General features: G+C 45.5%; 2 protein-coding genes across 6 annotated transcripts in view; one reads left to right on the top strand and one right to left on the bottom strand.

The window, feature by feature from the left end:
* The window catches only part of NBEAL1 (neurobeachin like 1), a 79,442-nt gene extending 72,914 nt beyond the window's left edge, over nt 1-6,528 (bottom strand). For 4 of the 5 annotated variants that reach the window (XM_065638177.1, XM_065638178.1, XM_065638174.1 and 1 more), the window contains exons 1-2: nt 6,404-6,496; nt 5,639-5,940 (exon numbers count right to left, since the gene is read on the bottom strand). In XM_065638177.1, the coding sequence (XP_065494249.1) occupies nt 5,639-5,689 (51 nt within the window). In that variant the 5' untranslated portion in view covers nt 5,690-5,940; nt 6,404-6,496. Of the gene's footprint in view, nt 1-5,638; nt 5,941-6,403 lie in introns of all 5 variants that reach the window. The other variant, XM_065638175.1, reaches the window with a different exon arrangement.
* Nucleotides 6,529-7,688: 1,160 nt separating this feature from the next.
* On the top strand, nt 7,689-16,465 carry LOC135990135 (shugoshin 2-like). The gene is made up of 9 exons (XM_065637562.1): nt 7,689-7,736; nt 7,942-8,085; nt 9,318-9,493; nt 9,752-9,814; nt 10,410-10,504; nt 11,308-11,576; nt 12,193-14,079; nt 15,260-15,377; nt 16,228-16,465. The coding sequence occupies exons 2-9, from the start codon at nt 7,944-7,946 to the stop codon at nt 16,463-16,465; spliced, it is 2,988 nt and encodes a 995-aa protein (XP_065493634.1). The 5' UTR covers nt 7,689-7,736; nt 7,942-7,943.
* The last annotated feature ends 101 nt before the right edge of the window (nt 16,466-16,566 follow it).

The following is a 16,566-nucleotide window of genomic DNA, read 5'->3' as shown; positions in this document are numbered from 1 at the left end:
CAATCATCCTGCCTTAAGCAGAGGTACAATAGTAATGTCTAAAAGCTGATCTCGTCATAAACGTTTTTAGTTTATTTACAAATACTGTCTCATTTTATACAGCAACAGAGGTTAAAAACATCTTACAAGCAAAGGTTAATTAACATACACTGATGAACTATCCCTTGCAATTTCATAACACTCTTCTGGAAGGTATACATTTGCTGTCACTCGCTGAACATCCCATTAAATGCCCCAATCTTTGGATGCAGGTGACTGGGGGATTCCATTGAGCTATAAAATACTGTCTAGGAAGCCGTACTTTGTAATACAGTAGTGAAGGCATGCTGACCATGCAGCAGGATTCCTTTTGTCACTGACAGCCAGCTAGTAGGTCAGCTTCGCAAGACCGTAACACCATACACTAAGAGAACTGGTACATTCTTGCTCCAAGCCAACTCTTCTGACTATCAAGATAGCCCTCTTTTTTGTTAGTTTTGGACCAACACAAGAATTCCCCTCAAGGAGCACATCCTTGGAAGAATCACAGAAATTTATTCTCACAATTCAAGGTCAAATTTATCTGAATTCTATATAGCATGTTAGAATTAAGATACAGGAACGAAGAATTAATGGAAATTATTCTCTTTCACAGACTCTTCTCACAGCATAGAGTACACATGAATTTAAATCACCTGTTTAGTCCTCATAATACGAATGTAAGTTTAATTCAACCCAATTATATTTATATGTTAAAGTTTCAGCTTCTAAGTATTCACATTGCAATGGCCTTCTGATCGTGGAGACAGCCACGTAATTACAGACAGGCTGGCACTGGCAGCACACCACAGTAGAACTTCATTCATCACAGTGGGCTGCTCCTGACTAACAAAGAAATTATGATTTCTCCCAAGACCACTTATTTTCTCATTGAAATCTTCTTCTGATTTCTGTAAGGCAGGCTAAAGACTCCACATGAGGACAAAAATAACTCAAAGTAACAGGGCTCTAACCACTATAGGATATTTTTAGGATAATACATACAGTCACATGTAATGAGTTTTTTCTGTCCAGTTTTCAATCTAGTACTAGAAAATGCTCTTCTATAAAAAAAAGTAACACATCTCTTTCTGTGCTACAGCATTAAACAATAAGGTTTTAAAATATATAGAAATCCTTCACTATGCCAGAGAAAAAACTACAATATATTTATCACGATACAATCAAATTTTGACAAAACAAACAAGAAATACAACACAAGAAAGTGCATTTAAGATGACAGCTTATACACAAATCTGCTGCTCTCAAAACAGCAAGGGATGCGATTGTCTCAGCTATCTCCGGTAGTTAAACCAGAGCGTTATAATGAGCTTTACAGCTGCTAACACAGAGTCCCTACTGCATTAATGACACTAAGTTTGAATGTCCCCTCTTTGAAATGTGAAGTAGAGGCTAGAAACTGGCTGAAAGACAGACTCTCAGCTTTCATACTATTGTATCACCTATAAGATAGGGCAGTGTTTAAATGAAATCAGGGTTTTACTGAAGATGAGAGTTAAGAAAAAGCTTGGAACCACTGTAATACGATGAAAACTGAAGGTTTTCTGAGGTGTGTATGGCAGCTAAGTGTTGGCATTTACGCCTTTGAAACACCTCCTGAAGACAACTGGGATTTTTTTTTATTTAAATAGAGAAAAAAAAAAATCTCTTTCCATATAAAAGAGTACCGGATCACTTTCTGAGTAAAATAAAAAAAATATCAGAAATCTGACATGCTTCATGTCTAAGAGTCTGAAAAACCTACCAGAACAACTGGGGGAGATTAAATACACATAGTTAAAATCTTGCAGATAAGACACAGGTTCAATCTCTTTAATTTCAATCTGCAGTAACAGTTACTGCAGACGATTATAAACATGAATTAATTTTGTATATTGATACATAACTAACATCTAAAGACAAGGTTAACCAACTAATATTTTAAAAGTAATATTATTACAGCCATGGTGGTCTGAGGCTACAAGGCAAAACTGGTAGAGACGACCTCACTCACATGAACGTGAAAAAGCTCACAGATGTAGATGAAAGCATGTCCTTCTCCCTGACCACTTCAGTTCACCTAGTAAAGCTCTTCTCCTGCCATACACCCACGTTACTATTTTCAGGTATCTGCTGCATTTCCACTTACATAAGAAGTATTTCATGTTCCTGTGTAGGTTATTGAAGGGTTTGAACCAATAATCAATGCGCTTGATACTACTACTGTCTACCTGGACTACTGGAGAAAATTTCTCCTAGTGACTACCGTAGAATAGGTAACACAGGCCCTTTCTATACATAATTCAACTATCTTGAAATGCACACATGCTTACATTTGGATGAGAGGACAGCAGCTTACATCCATATCAATATTCAAGTGTATAACAGCATTGTACAGAGAATTGAACAGGAAAACAAACAAACAACAACAAAAACCACAGTTGAAACTGAAAATCATGAAAAAACATGCCAGCAAGATGCATCCTTAACAAACACCTCAAGGCAGGAACAGCTCAGTCTACTAACAATACAATCCTGCAATACAACCCCAGTGACTCACATCTAACTTCACTAAATTTAATGAATTTTTAAACTGCTTCCATGCATCATCAGAAGGACCATAAATCACGTGTGGCTACTACTTTCACTGGGCATCTTAAACAGCAGACTGTGATCTGCAGCTTTGGAGCTCTTGCCTTACAGGATAGCTTTTAGGAGAACAGAAGCAGGAAAAAAGAAATCCAACCTCAGATTAGAAACTGCCAGATGAAAAACAGCTGAATGCCAACTAAAAATGAACTTTTGCAGCCACTGAAACATAATCTTAAAAGAAAGAAACAAAGAAAAAATAAATCAGATCATACATGATATCATTCAAAGACTGCTTCTGCAGAGATGCTAGTTACATGCTGCTGTCTGACCAAATCTCCAACTGCTAGACTTCACAAGAGGCAATGAAAACAGAGAAATGCCTTCCTAATGTTACTTTGCACAAAAGTAATCGTAGCAACTGACACCTTACACTGCCAGAGATGTCAAGTTACCACAAGAGTTGTGACCCAGGATAGATGGTAAGATGGTAACAGAGCACTATCCATCACCTCAAAGTTCTGGAAAGCCTTGCTGCTGTAGCACAGGGTGCTATATTTAACTTACTATCACAAAAGACCTGATTATCTAAAAAGGGCAAGACAAACAAGGCTACTTATTAGCAACAATCTGAAGCATCGCACAAAAAAGGAGCTTGGATTTCACTGTAGCTAGCAAGGCTGCAACAGCTAAAGCCACATATTTAGGATTTGTGGCACAACAACTTCCCATCTTACTCAAGTGTGGCTCTCCAGCAGGTTTTGTAGTTTGGAGAAATTGCCTGGCTTTCCTTCCCAGGATAGCAGCCACAACAAGGTCACGACGGCGCAACATACAGGATTTGCTACTACACTTCGCTGGGCAGTGCCTCGTAGAAAGAGACTTCTCTGTGTCCTGTCACTGCTAATTATTTATTGCTACACCTTCTCTGAGGAGAACAAAGTACAGCACACAGATGTTTTCAATATGTGACTGAACACTCTAATTTACATTAAGGCTTCACAACTTTTTACATCCTAAGACCTAGCTTCTTCAGTTGCTCTTAACTTCACCCAACTTAATCCAAGATGAAATACTGTTATACCGGATGCCTGCCTCAAGCAGAACAACGTATCGTTTTAACCTGAACCAGTTGAGAGGCAGAAGGAAAAAGCAGTTTTGTGTCTAGCGCTTTTTGAAAAAGTGAAGACTCCTTTTTTGGAGTTACTCTAGTTACCTTCAAATTTGGAAGACAAGTTTTTTTATGTAAAAAACCAAACCAAAACTATTTTCCTACTGAAGAACAAATCCTTATCAAGATACGAATCCACCTAATTGTGCCCTTAATATATGGGTCTGGAAGAAAAAAAGGCCAAAAATGTCACTGAGAGCTCAGGGAGGCTGAGTATAGAATTTTTTTTTTAATGGTTCATCTTCTATCACCTGAGAGCTGACCAGACCACATACACATCATTCCCATAAAGAAATTGAACATTCTCCAAGTGATCTAAAGCACACATTTTAACTAGAACTCTTTTATTTATGCAAACTTCCTGCTAGCATGCAGCCAACACGGAGATGGAAAGCATACAATCGGAATGAAAGATTCAAGCAAAAGGAGAGAACGTATAAGACAGACAAAAGAATTTTACAAAGAACTAAGGAAGAAAGAGACGAAGACTGGCTGGGCACAAGAATTCAGAGCTGGGCTCATCTCTGCAGCCCTGTGTCTCCCAAAGCTGAGGAAAGCCTGGATTCTTGGAGTCTGTTCCAAGCATCTTTGTTCTTCTCACATCGATGAACTCACTGGCAAAACATCCATCTCCTCCAGCGCTAGTCCATTTCCTACTGCCATTGGCATTACTACATTAGTTTAAAAGGCAAAGGTCTATGCAAATATCTTTCAACCCAACAGATCTCCCACACGGGTAGCAGAAATCATACCATGCTGTTATGTTTGCACTAGTTTTATTTTTAACTACATACAAAGCATTAGGGTTGCCAACTCACACACACAAACAAAAAGAAAAGAAAAGAATAAGAAAAGCTACAGTTAAGACTACTTTGTGCAACCTTCATCCACTGCTTTGTGCATTTGTGTTGTTGAGATGGTCTGTACTTAAAAACTATGCTCTCAAGATGGGCCTTCTCTAGAAATGAAACGGTAAGAAGAACAAGAGAATGTTTGTTTTACCCTTTACATTTGAAGAGCAAAATAAACTGTGATACATACAAAGCACGAGACTGCAAAGAGAAAAGCCAAAGAAAACCAGAGAATAAGGCCACCAAAAGCTATCCTTGCCACTGAGTTCCTACCTGGCAGTAGGCCAGTCCTTTCCCTTGCCTTTACAGTTATTTTTTGTATGTTCCTTATTCTACAGATATCTATTTAGATAATCTGCAGTCCAATTTGTGTACATGCTCAGCATGCCCAGCAGCAATTTGGACCTGTGCTTTAAACACATGAATTGTTCTACACTATAAAATGCAAATGGAGACGGGACAGTATTTCAATAACATTCCTACCAGGTGAAGGAAATTCATTATTATTAATGGAGTACTTAGATGTTACAGTGATAACCAGCAAAGGAAGACTCGGGAGTAACTCAAATCTGCTCTTTGGGAAGGCTTTCGTTAATCTAGTTTAAATGAAACTGGAACTGCACAGAAAACAGTAAGTATAAAGCTAAATACTACACAGCTGTGAATTCAGTGAATACAATACATCTTAATGCCATAGCCCCACAAAAGAAAGAATTACGTGAGCATATGCATTCACATAGTTAAAAGATACAGCTACAATAACTGCTTAAGCTGAGCCATGAACACCGTGCAATTCACATCTCGCACACGAAAAAGCCCAACCTGAACAGTAAATCAAAAGATGTGGTTGTAAATAGTCTAAGAAGTGCAGTTATATCCTTAAAGAAGCCAGACAGACCTACGTAACTCTAAGAGAAAAAAAAAGTGTTAAAAGATGTTAAAGATACATTTTAAACACCTGACTTCCAAACAAAGCAAGAAAAAGACAAACCATCCCCCCAATATTTACCTTACTGCAGTAAAGCATCCAAAGCTCATACAGCCTCTCTCGGGATGCCATTCCTTCCCTTCCTTTTTTCGTCGATAGCAGCTACTTTTCTTCAAGATCCTACCATGCTCAGTTCCCAGGTGCAATTTCCACAGTTTTTGCCTTATTATTACAGTTATACCATAACCCGAGAAGAAGTCAAGGATCCAAATAACAGAGTCTCAGTCTCTCCTTTTCGGGTAAATAACGCAGCGCAACACAAGCGACTGCAGACAAGTGCCAAGCATGTCCGTTCTTCGCCAGCGCTCCTTCGGTTTTAATCTCTGAAAGTGAAAACACACCCATCAGGCTTTTGGTGGAGGAAGGAAAAACCAAATCCGTACTTCAAGCCCACAGACGACTTCGGGAATTAAGCGGCGGCAGGTCGCGCTGCTTTCGTCTCTGACAGTGTTACCCCTAAGCCGGAGAAGGCTGTTTTCTCCATTTTGTGGCCCTTTTTCGCGGGGAGTCAGCGGGGGGGAAGCAGCCGGGCTGCTGAGGGGACGCGGCGCTGGGAACGCGGCTCAACCCGCACGCCGGGAACCCCGGCCCGGCACTGACAGCCGCCCTATCCTCCCACTCCCGGGCTCCGCAGCCGGCCCCGGAGCCCGGCGGGCCCAGGCAGCGGCGTTTACCGCAGATTAGCGGCTGCCCAGGCAGAGACGCCGGCCGCGGCCTCTCCCGTTCCCCTGCGCTGCCCCGCCGCCCGCTCCCGGGCCGCAGCAGCCGCCCCGCGCCGACACCGACCGAGCCCTCGGCCTTCCCCAGCTCGTCCCGCGCCACCGCGGCCTCTCCCCGCAGCCTACCCGGCCCACGGCGGGTGGCGGCCGGGCAGCGCCGCGCGGCAGCGGGGCGGTGGAGGGGGCCGGGCCTCGCCACATCGCCCGCCCCGCCCGCATTCCGGCACACGCCCCGGGCCGCCGCCGGGAGGCGGGAGAGACGCCGCGAGCGCCATCTTGGCTGCGGGCAAGGGTGGCGCCTCCCTCGTAGGCGGAGCGCTCGGGGCTGCGCTTCAGCGCCCGCCCGGCGGCTGCGGAGGGGCGTCCCGGTCCGGAGCGCTCGCTGGAGCAAGGGCAGCCGTGCTGGGCGGGCCGGGGCCGCTGCGGAGCGCCCCGGCGGCAGAGCCGCGGCGCAGCCCACGGCGCCTCAGCTGAGGGGCAGCCGGTCCTGGGAGGCGTTGGCCTGTGTGCGGCCCGGCGTTCCCGATCCCCGCGGGCAGCCCCCGCGCCGCTTTACCAGTGGTGAAGGGCACCGAGCACATACGTGTGCTTCACACACACGCCACGGAGCTTAGGAGCCTGGATACATAAGTACATAACATCTGCTACCACTTTAAAGCGGCCCATACGCCGTTCGCAGAGCCTGCTGCCAAGAGTTGTACTGAATATGTAACTTTTTCTGTCAGTATAAGCCATGTATGACAAACTGGACCTACGGAGGGGCAACCCCCGGTCCAGTCCCAGCGCTAAATAAGAAATGCTTCTTCTAAACCCCTAAAATGTGGTTTTAAGAGCTTATTAACTTGCCGATTTTACGGTATCACGGGCTTTCCTGAGGCGCTCCAGGAGCGCTCTAGCTCGGCGTGCCCGGCTCAAGCCGGCGGCAGCAGCGCCGAGGCCCCGCGGAGCCGCCGCCCGAGCACGGCCTGAGCGAGGCGCCTCCAGCCAGGGGACGGCGCGGCCGAGCCGCCGGCGTTTCAGGGTCTCCTTTGCAGCTCCCCCGCGGCGGCAGCGCGGCCCGAGATGGCGGCGCAAAATGGCGGCGCGGCCCGACCCGAGGGCGCGGGTGCCGCGGTCCCGCCGCACACGCAGCCCTAAGGGACGGGAGAAGTAACGTCCCCGCTCCGCCGAACCACCGACGGGAACAGAACATCTGCGCCCTCCCGGCGCTCTCGCTGCTTGCCCGGCGGACAGTTAAAATCTGCCACTCCCCGCGGGGCGGGGCGAGGGGCGGGCTGCCCGCCGTCCCGCTTGCATTCAAAAGTCTCCCGGCGGGCAAGGCTCTTGTTGCCCGGTTCGTTTTTCCTCTGGCCGCGGCGGGGTACAGCCGGAGGGTGCCGCGGCTGCCGCCGCGCTCGCAGGTGAGGCGAGGGGCGCTCCCCGCGGGCGCTGAGGGGCCGTTGGCGGGAGGGCGGGGGAGCCGTAACGGCCCGCGGTGCGGGTGTGTGCGGCCGCGCTCCGCCCCGCCAGGCCCCGGCCTCGGGGAGGCGGTAGGCCTCGGCCGGTTAAGTGCTTTCTGAAGAGAAAAAGGCGGGTGTTAGCGCTGCCTCGTGTTTCTCTCTCCAGCTATGGCATCTCGGGAGGCCTCGGAAACGTCCTTCTTCAGCCTGAGCGGTGTGAGGGAGCGGATGCGGGAGAAGAAACACGGAGCCTTGAAGGCTGCGAAGTTGAATGCCTCGCTTGCGTCAAAAATCAAAACGAGAATCATTAGTGAGTGTATTCTGCCTTTTAGTGTGTACAGAGGCCGGTAGCTATGGCAGCTTGTAACCATTAACAGTGGCTTCTCAGCCTCTGGGTTTCTAGTGAATTTGGTACCCTGCAAGCAGCAATCCAAAGTGCAGGCTGGAAAACAAATGCAAGCTGTCTACAACTACCTGAAAGGTTGTATTGGTCTCTTCTCCCAAGTAGCAAGCGACAGGACAAGAGGAAATGGCCTCAAGTTCTGCCGAGGGAGGTTTAGATCAGATATCAGGAAAAATTTCTTCATGGGAAGGGTTGTTGGGCATTGGAACAGGCTGCCCAGGGCAGTGGTGGAGTCACCATCCCTGGAAGGGTTTAAAAGGCATTTAGATGAGGTTCTTAGGGACATGGGTTAGTGACAGTGTTAGGTTATGGTTGGGCTCGATGATCTTGAGGGTCTCTTCCCACTGAGATTATTATTCTATTAAATGAGTGTCAAGTGCCACTTGAGGTGCCCAAAAGTGTCTGTGACCAGTAGGTTTAATGCAGAACCTTTGGAGCAGCAGCTGGGGGTATCACAGGCAGCTGGGGAGCATCTTGGATGGCATTAGACAGCTGCGTCTGGGTGACTAAGTCCTCAGGGTCCAAACAGCAGAAGTAAGAGGTGTTGGATGTCGTTTTAGTGTCTATGCAATCCTGTGCAGAAGCTAGCTCAACTGTCATTTGTTTTTATGGGGAAAATAATGCAACGATAGTGCATGAGATAAGTTGGACTACCTTGAAAAAGTTAAATATTTCTGTTACTTTAATTTGTTTGTTTTGAAATTGGAAAACATGGATCTAAATCTGCTTAAGGGCTACTACAGAGGAAAGTGGGTTTTTCTTCCTCTTCTGGATGGAGATGAGGACTCAGAGCTATAGGTGACTTGTTCAAAGTCAGCAGCATATCTTTCTAAACTTGGCACCTGACCACACCATCTTTCATTAAGAACTGAAGCAGTAGCTTGCTGATTGAGCGTGAGGCTGGAGACACTGTCTGTCTGAAGCGTTGCAGGTTGTTATGGAAAGTTTTTCCTGCTGTTCTCTGGAGACTTCTGTTGCTGGAAGGAATTAAACTGCTGACTTTGTGTGGGAGCTATTGAGTTGTAGGGATCTGAGCCCGAGGAACGCTATTCTGGGAAGAGGAAGCAGTGTGACGAGAGAAGGGGCATAGATGAGACATTGGATGCTGATTCTGTATAATATTTCTCTATCACTTACAGATAACTCCTCCACTGTTAAGATCTCCCTGAAACACAACAATAAGGCCCTGGCCATGGCCCTCAATGCGGAGAAAGCCAACGCAAAGCGGCTCACCCAGGAGAAGACCATCTTGCAGAAGGAGGTGAAGCAGTGTCACTTCCAGAACGCTGTGCTGCGGCACAGGCTCTGCTGCCTGGTACGGCACTAACGGTGTGGCTGGCATGGGGAGGGGTGGTGAGCAAGTTATGCAGCACTAGCATCTCAGCCTGGGGAGAAGGGAGCTGGCAATGATTGTCTATGCTCTTTGCACATGAAAAATATCACCATTTAATTGCTTACTCTTTCTACCTAGCTGCATTCTCCCCAGAACCTACCTTGCTCTGGCTATCAGCATCCTGTTGGAATAGATATTTTGATTTAATATCTTTGTTTTTAATTTATTATCTCAATGCAGAACAACACCTTGAAAGAAATTGAAACCCTTTTGGCTGCAGTTAAGATGGCCCGGCTGTCTGAGGTAAACCATGGGAAACATGAGCACACTGCTCTGGGAAGGGGGGTTGTGTTTGGCTCTGTCTTTTGTTTTGTCTAGCCTGCTCACTTCAACCCTTTTTCTTTGCTTGCTTGAATTGTGCTGGCTGCATTGTCATTTTTAGCTCGGTGTTAACCATTTCCAGGGTAATGTCTTCTGTAGGAAAGGCTACAGTTTTAAACTGCCTTCCTCTGGGTCACTGGCTGTATTGGCCAGTAGGCTCTTCTGCTATGACAAGTTGTGACTTTTTTTCCATTTCTTTTTTAAAGTGTTGCCATGGCAACTTGGTATAGGGAATAGGACACTCTTCCATGTGTCCTGTCTCATGGGTGGGTGGGAAAATATTCCTGCTTCCTACTCTCAGAGGAAGTAGTTTAACTTCATCCTTAAACCTGTGGAGACAGAATCTGACTCTGCTGCAATTTATTCCATAATTTATGCAATTTTCAATGGGAGAGGGTCACCAGCAGTATTTGACTTACTTGCCAGGATGAAACTGAGCTTCTGCTATTTCTGTGCAGGGGGGTGCACAGGGCATTGCAAGAGCTTTAAACCACCCTTCCATTTCTCTGCTTTCCAGTTCCATACAAGTTCTATATCCTTGCCCAATGGCCGGAAGAGCAGCATGACTGAAGAAAGCTGGGCTGATGATATTGCAAATGGTCAGCTTGTGAGGTGGGTCTTAAAATATCAGATATTACCAAGCTTGTCCTGAATATCTATATGCTGAACTTCCTCTTGTGTTTTACACGTGTGCCCAGTTGTCTGTTTTACAAGAGATGTCTTCTCTAAACCACCACTGCCTGGTATTTTCCTTTACTCTGTGTCTTTCTGCTGCCACTCCTTGTTTTGTTTGTCCTAATGCCAAGTCTATGCATAAACTGGTCCTTCTCTGTCGTTTGAAAGTGCATTGCTTTTAGGCAGTTTTTTCTTTGTAGCTAGTAAGCACTGCAAGATTTTCTAAAGGGAGTGAGTGCCATAGCTGGCTGCTTTGTTTGTTAGATATAAATGCTTAATAGTCATCTGATTGTATGATGTAAATTTGTGTTTTAGAAAGAAGGTCAGAAGAGGATCTTTTAAAATATATTTGAAGTTCTGTTTCTCCTCTATCTAGTCTCCCCTTTGAACACAGGGGAGCCCTTGGAGCTGCTCACACACGTACCTCCAAGCAGCCACGTTGGTGTTCCACAGCGAAGCCAACCTGTAGTCAAAATGTGTGCACTGGAAGGCATTCATTCCTTGTTCCCCAGTGTACTTTTCTCCTGCGTCTGCAGCAGTGTGCTTTCCTTATGAGTTGTGCTTGCACAAAAATGGGAAATCTGTCCTGGCTGGGCAGGGTGTGCTCTTCAGCACTTGAAGTCTTCAGAAATGTATTTCAGCAGCTCTTGACGGAGGTGAAAACTGTAGCTATTCTGCTGGATTCTGGGGCCTGTCCCAGGTAATGAACATGCTCCAGTGCTGTTGTTCCTTCCCACCAGGGCTGCAGGGATGCCAATGAGGGTGCCCATTTCCAAGCTCTGTGATGCAGGACAGCCAGGCGGCAGCTCCACAGCTCTACAGACACCCTTGCTAGATCTTCAGAGACCTGCTTCTAACGAGCCCTTGGAAACTGTGCCTGTTGCCTCCAAAGACACTTTGCCACTACAACCTGCTGAGAAGCCTCAGTCCCACCAGGAACAGAATGGGAAGAGGCCAACTGAAGCAATGGAAGCACAAGAGGCTTTTCTTGACTCTTGCATCTTTGGAGGTAAATGTGCATCTTCTGCTGTTCTTCTACTATGACTTCAGGTGTTTGTCTTCAGAAATGAATGAGAGCAGTGCCATAGCTCCAGTTAGCTCCTAACCATCACTCCAGCAGCTCCTAATTACTGTTAAGAGCTGCATGCTTCCGTGATGCTGACATCACTAGAATTACCTATACTCCAGAATGGGATGTCTTGGTGGGGATATTTGGCATGATTGCAATAGCTCAAGATAGCTCATCAGGCTTTCAGAGCAACAGGCACTGAGCTTAGACAAGATTTTCAGAAATGTCTGAAGGTGCAGAACCTGACTAGATGCACATCTTCTGTTCCTTGTAGATTTGCCACATAAATAACTCTCATATAGATCGTGAGCACTCCTAAATATTAAGGCTGGTGAAGGGATCTTGCTTTGGGCTGCCTTTCTGTTCTGAGAGGAGCCAGCTGAGCAATTCTGTTACACAGTATGTTTGGGGAGTCCCTATAGAGGCAAAATCATGCTTTTTCTATGCTCTGGATTCATGGCAGTGTGTGGGACATGGCTTTTTAGTGGTATGGGGAAAGCTGGCATTTGCCTGCTGCATTTCTCAGTCTTAGGAATTAATTTTGTCTTTCCAACAGAGGCCTTGTGCGCCACGCAAGAAAACCTCATTAATTTGCCAGCACTTGCCTGGGAAAGTCATGCTCTTTCATATGAGGGTGATGAGATAGGAAAATGTTTCTTGGATCGTCCCTCACAAGCGCACATTACTCAGAGGAGGAAGCGTTCCACCCTGACTGCAACAAGCACTCCATCTTCTGGTGTGGATATCTCCCCACTTGTCAGTTCCACTCAGGCAGCTCGGTGCAGTATCACAAAGGACAGCAGCAGCTCCAGCAAGAGCAGCACACAGCCACAGCTGACGTTTCAAAGCTGCCTGGTTTCGCCTATTGAAACCACTGTTATTCCTGATAGAAAATCTTTGGGTAAAGAGGTTTTCTGTGATCAGCCACAGGCTAAAGAAATTGGGTGTGGCGTTGAAACAGACTTCAGCCATAGCCAAGTCCCGGAGTTTGTTCTGGTAAAGGTTAAAAGCAAACGTAATTGTAAAACTGGTGAGAAAACAACCGTTAAAAAAGCAAGCACAGGAAAAAAGAAAACAAATACAATTAAAAACAATGCAGAAAGTTGTCCTGATCTACCTCAAGGGGAAGAGAGTGCTCAAAATGCAAAGGAGCTTCTTCAGCCAAAAGTTGAAACATGTTCTAGTGAATCTGAAGTTTCTGAGATGAGGCAGAAGGCTTGTGTGGGGGCTTTCGACAGGAAGAACAGGGACTGTGGTGCGAAGGAGCATTCCCGCTCTCCTGATAAAGTCCGAGATATCAGAAAAACGTATGTGGTGCATCCAGAGCAACTGCATAGTCTTGAAAGTGGTGACTCACTGCAGCAGGAGGAGATACAAAGTGTGGAGAGCTTGTCAAAAAGCCCAGTTTGTACCTTCTCAAGTCACGAAGTTCCATCAGATGCTTCCAGTCTACAAAATCCAGTTTTCTTGAGGGAAGAGACCTCAAGTGCCTGTGCTTTGCAGGAGGACTCAAGTGTGAGTGCAAAGAGCATCAGACAGAAAATCAACAGAAAAACTAGAATAATTAGGCAAAGAGATGACTGTGGTGAGAATCTGCCAAACAGTGTGAAAATCCCAGAGGCCAAAGCTGAAGAACAGCCTAAAAGAAGCCAGACAAGGAGGAAGACAGCTATCAGGAAAAGAAGTTGTGGCAATCAGAGAAATAAAGTTGATGGTTTTGAGCCATGTGCAGATGTTCAAGAAGTAGCTAAGCAGAGCACAAAGGATTCACCAGGTAATCTTAAACGTAGCAGGAAAACTTACATTGTCCATCCTTTGGATCTTGCAGAAAACTTGGGCTGTGTCCAGACATATTTTGAAGGGGATGAAATTGTACCTACCGTATCGATTCCTGAGAGCAAAGCTAGCAAAATCCCCAGAGTTCAAAGGATGGTAGCTGCTCAGAGCAATAAAAAACAGACAGAGGACCTTCAAGAAAAGGAGCAAGCTAAAGTTCACAACATGAAGGCTTTGAAAAAAGAGGCTTATGCCAAACTGAAGCCTCAGAGGAAGAGGAACATCTCTAGTCCTCCAGAGACTGATTCCCTGGCCAAGCAAAGTGTCCTGACAGGGAAGTTTTCCAGCATTACAGATCTGCTGTCTGGGCCAGATGCCTTCCTGGAGGAGCAGATAGCTGAGATATCGCTTGCAAAAAATCTTCTGGATGTTTCATGCAGTTTTGAATCCTCCTTTGTGACCTGTTCTCCACCTTCGCCTGTCAGCTCCAGGCTTACAGATGTACTGGTTTCCAAGAGCTTAAGTACTGAGGGCAACAGAATGCGAGAGAGATCCTCTGTTCGGCCAGAAAGCCCCCTGATAATTAAAGAAATTATTTCAGATGAAATACCTGGGGAAAGAAAGCAGGTTGAGTCAAGTTCTCAGAGCTCACCTTCACGGGAACCTGGTAGGTCACAGGGCCGGGGAGGGGACCTGTGTTTGGAGATGAGTGCCAAAAATCCATGCAGCAAGTGCTTATATTTTCCTTCCCCTCTGTTTTTTAGAGTTAAATGGTGTATTGGACACTGATCTTTATGCTTCCACTTGTGCTGGCCAGTCATGTCTGTGGCTGCATTTGCTTCTAGTTTATCAGCATTCTTATCAGAATTTCTGGTGACTTGTTCATGTGTGGATATTGGGAAAAGACTAGGACCATGTGCTATGAGTCCTGTTTTACCACTCCTATTACCTACAGGACATGCCTGTCAATTTAGATAATCAGTTACTCAAGCAGTTGAAAAGTATGATTTGTTGCTGACCCTGCCTATTAGAATTGGCATTAATTGTGTCACAGAATATGATGAAGATGGCGGGTGTTTGGTCCAGATGGGTTAGCACTGCAAGGATTCAGAATTTATGCCTCTAGGTGGTGTCCTCCATGGAAATTCATCAGGAGCTACCTAAATTATCTTGGTTGTGTTTCTTTGGTTTGTTTTTTAAAAGGATTTGGAGGGTGTATCCCTTGGCTGGTAATACAGCAGTTAAGCTGAGCCTTTTTGGGAACTTATCATTACTGGATACTCTGTAGCGTTGTTCTGTGGGGTTTTTCCTTCCTGTAGCAGTTGACAAACAGGCATGTTACAGCTAGAGCATGCTACACTTGTAGAAAGGGAGGGAGTTTGTTCTCTTGTCTTCCCTGTCTTGGCTGACTTCACTTTGACAGCTGCAGTGAACACTGGCAGGGTCCTGTGTCTTGCTGGAAGTCTCATAGGTTCTTTGGGTGCCATAAACTTGCTTTCCCTTCCAGGCTATAAGGTCCTGGGCATTAGAACTATCAACTATCACTGTTGTATAATTTTTCTACTACATCAGGGTCCAATGATGCCAGCAGTATTAGTGGCCTGTATTTTTTTCAGTGAGGAATGTAATTTGGTTCATGAGTTGACTTTTGAGGAGCAGGTCTGGGATTTTTAGACAAAAATGATCTCTTGAGTTTAGAGGTAACATGTTTGGATTCAGGACTGTGCAGTATTCAGAGAAACCTGGTAATGTAGCCCTTCTCTATTTGGCAGCTGTATTTCTTAGGATATCTGGAAATGATTTGGAAATGCTTTGATCAACTCATGTGTGAATGTCTCCCTTTGCAGAGATCAGGCCGCTACAGGACTTGACCAATGCCAAGACTCCATCCATCTCAGAAGTGTCAGGGCGCCCATCCAGGCGCAGGCAGGACCCAGGCTGCTATGCAGAGCCTAAACTCAACAGGTTGGGCTTTAAACTCTTCCTTCCCATGGCTGCCCCCACATTGCAACCCCTGATTTGCTCTCATGTGCTCACTCTCCAGGGCTGGACACTCTGTCACTCTGTTTGTCTTTAAGTTCCTCTTACCCTTGGTGTTTCTCTGATGCTCCTCTTCTACCACAGTGTGGTTAAGCCAAAATTCTGCATTAGCATAGATGCATGTGCAGGCTTCTGGTAACAAGCTACCAATGATGTTATTTCTCTCACTGAATCAAGTACATCTCTTAGCAGACTGCACCTGTTATACTCCAGTGCTAATGAAAGATTAGCATGAGGATAAAATACAGGCTAATAAAGACAGCTACGTGGAAGCCCTAATTTTACTTGCTGCCATTCTGTGATATCTAAAGCTTTATAAAACAACTGAGTAATACTTCCATTTTAATGGGATTTCAGTGAAGGAAATTCTAGGTTTTGAGGAGGGTTCTCCCCTGTGAGCAGGCTGTATTTATATTTGCTTTTTCTGGCAGATACGAGTACCTAAATAAGTAGCTGTATCTTTTCCCGAAGAAACTGTAGATTCAGTACATTCAATGGCTACTGTACAGAACCATTTAACTCCTAAAATGATGACTTTGTTGTTATGCTACTGAGTAATACTGTTTTTTCCCTGAAAAGTGTCACAGCTTGAACTTTCAGTGAGGAGTTGGTTATACTGGGTCAGAAGGTATTCTGTACTGGTACAGCTGTTCCTGCACTGGACAAGGAACAAACTGTACCACTCAGTCATCTTGTAGGGGAAGCATTTCAGTAAAATCATACAAGTATTCAAGAAATACCTTGATGGTTCAATCTAACCCTTTTGGTTTTGCAGTAAACTGAGGCGGGGCGACCCATTTACAAACACAGAGTTCCTCCACTCCCCTCTCTACAAAAACAAAAAGAAGAAACTTGCCAAAGCCAAGGAAAGGACCAAGAAGATCAAAGAGGAAAAAGAATGGCTTCCTAAAGGATGTCCCAGCACCAAGGCAGGCAAGCTAGTAACAACATTTCCCATGGACGTGAAGCCGGAAGTAAACTATTGGTTGAACAGGCAGCCTCCAAGCTCCTAGGGGCTTGTGCATCTTTGCTAGAATAATTCCAATGTTTTGCATAGCTTATTCTTTATTTTAATTTTAAAGTATGAATAAAGTCTATGTGGACAATATAAAAG

This window comes from Caloenas nicobarica, chromosome 6 (assembly GCF_036013445.1).
Source record: "Caloenas nicobarica isolate bCalNic1 chromosome 6, bCalNic1.hap1, whole genome shotgun sequence".
Lineage (NCBI taxonomy): Eukaryota > Metazoa > Chordata > Aves > Columbiformes > Columbidae > Caloenas > Caloenas nicobarica.
Note: the sequence above shows the minus strand (reverse complement) of the source record. Positions and strands in the feature narration are given on the sequence as shown.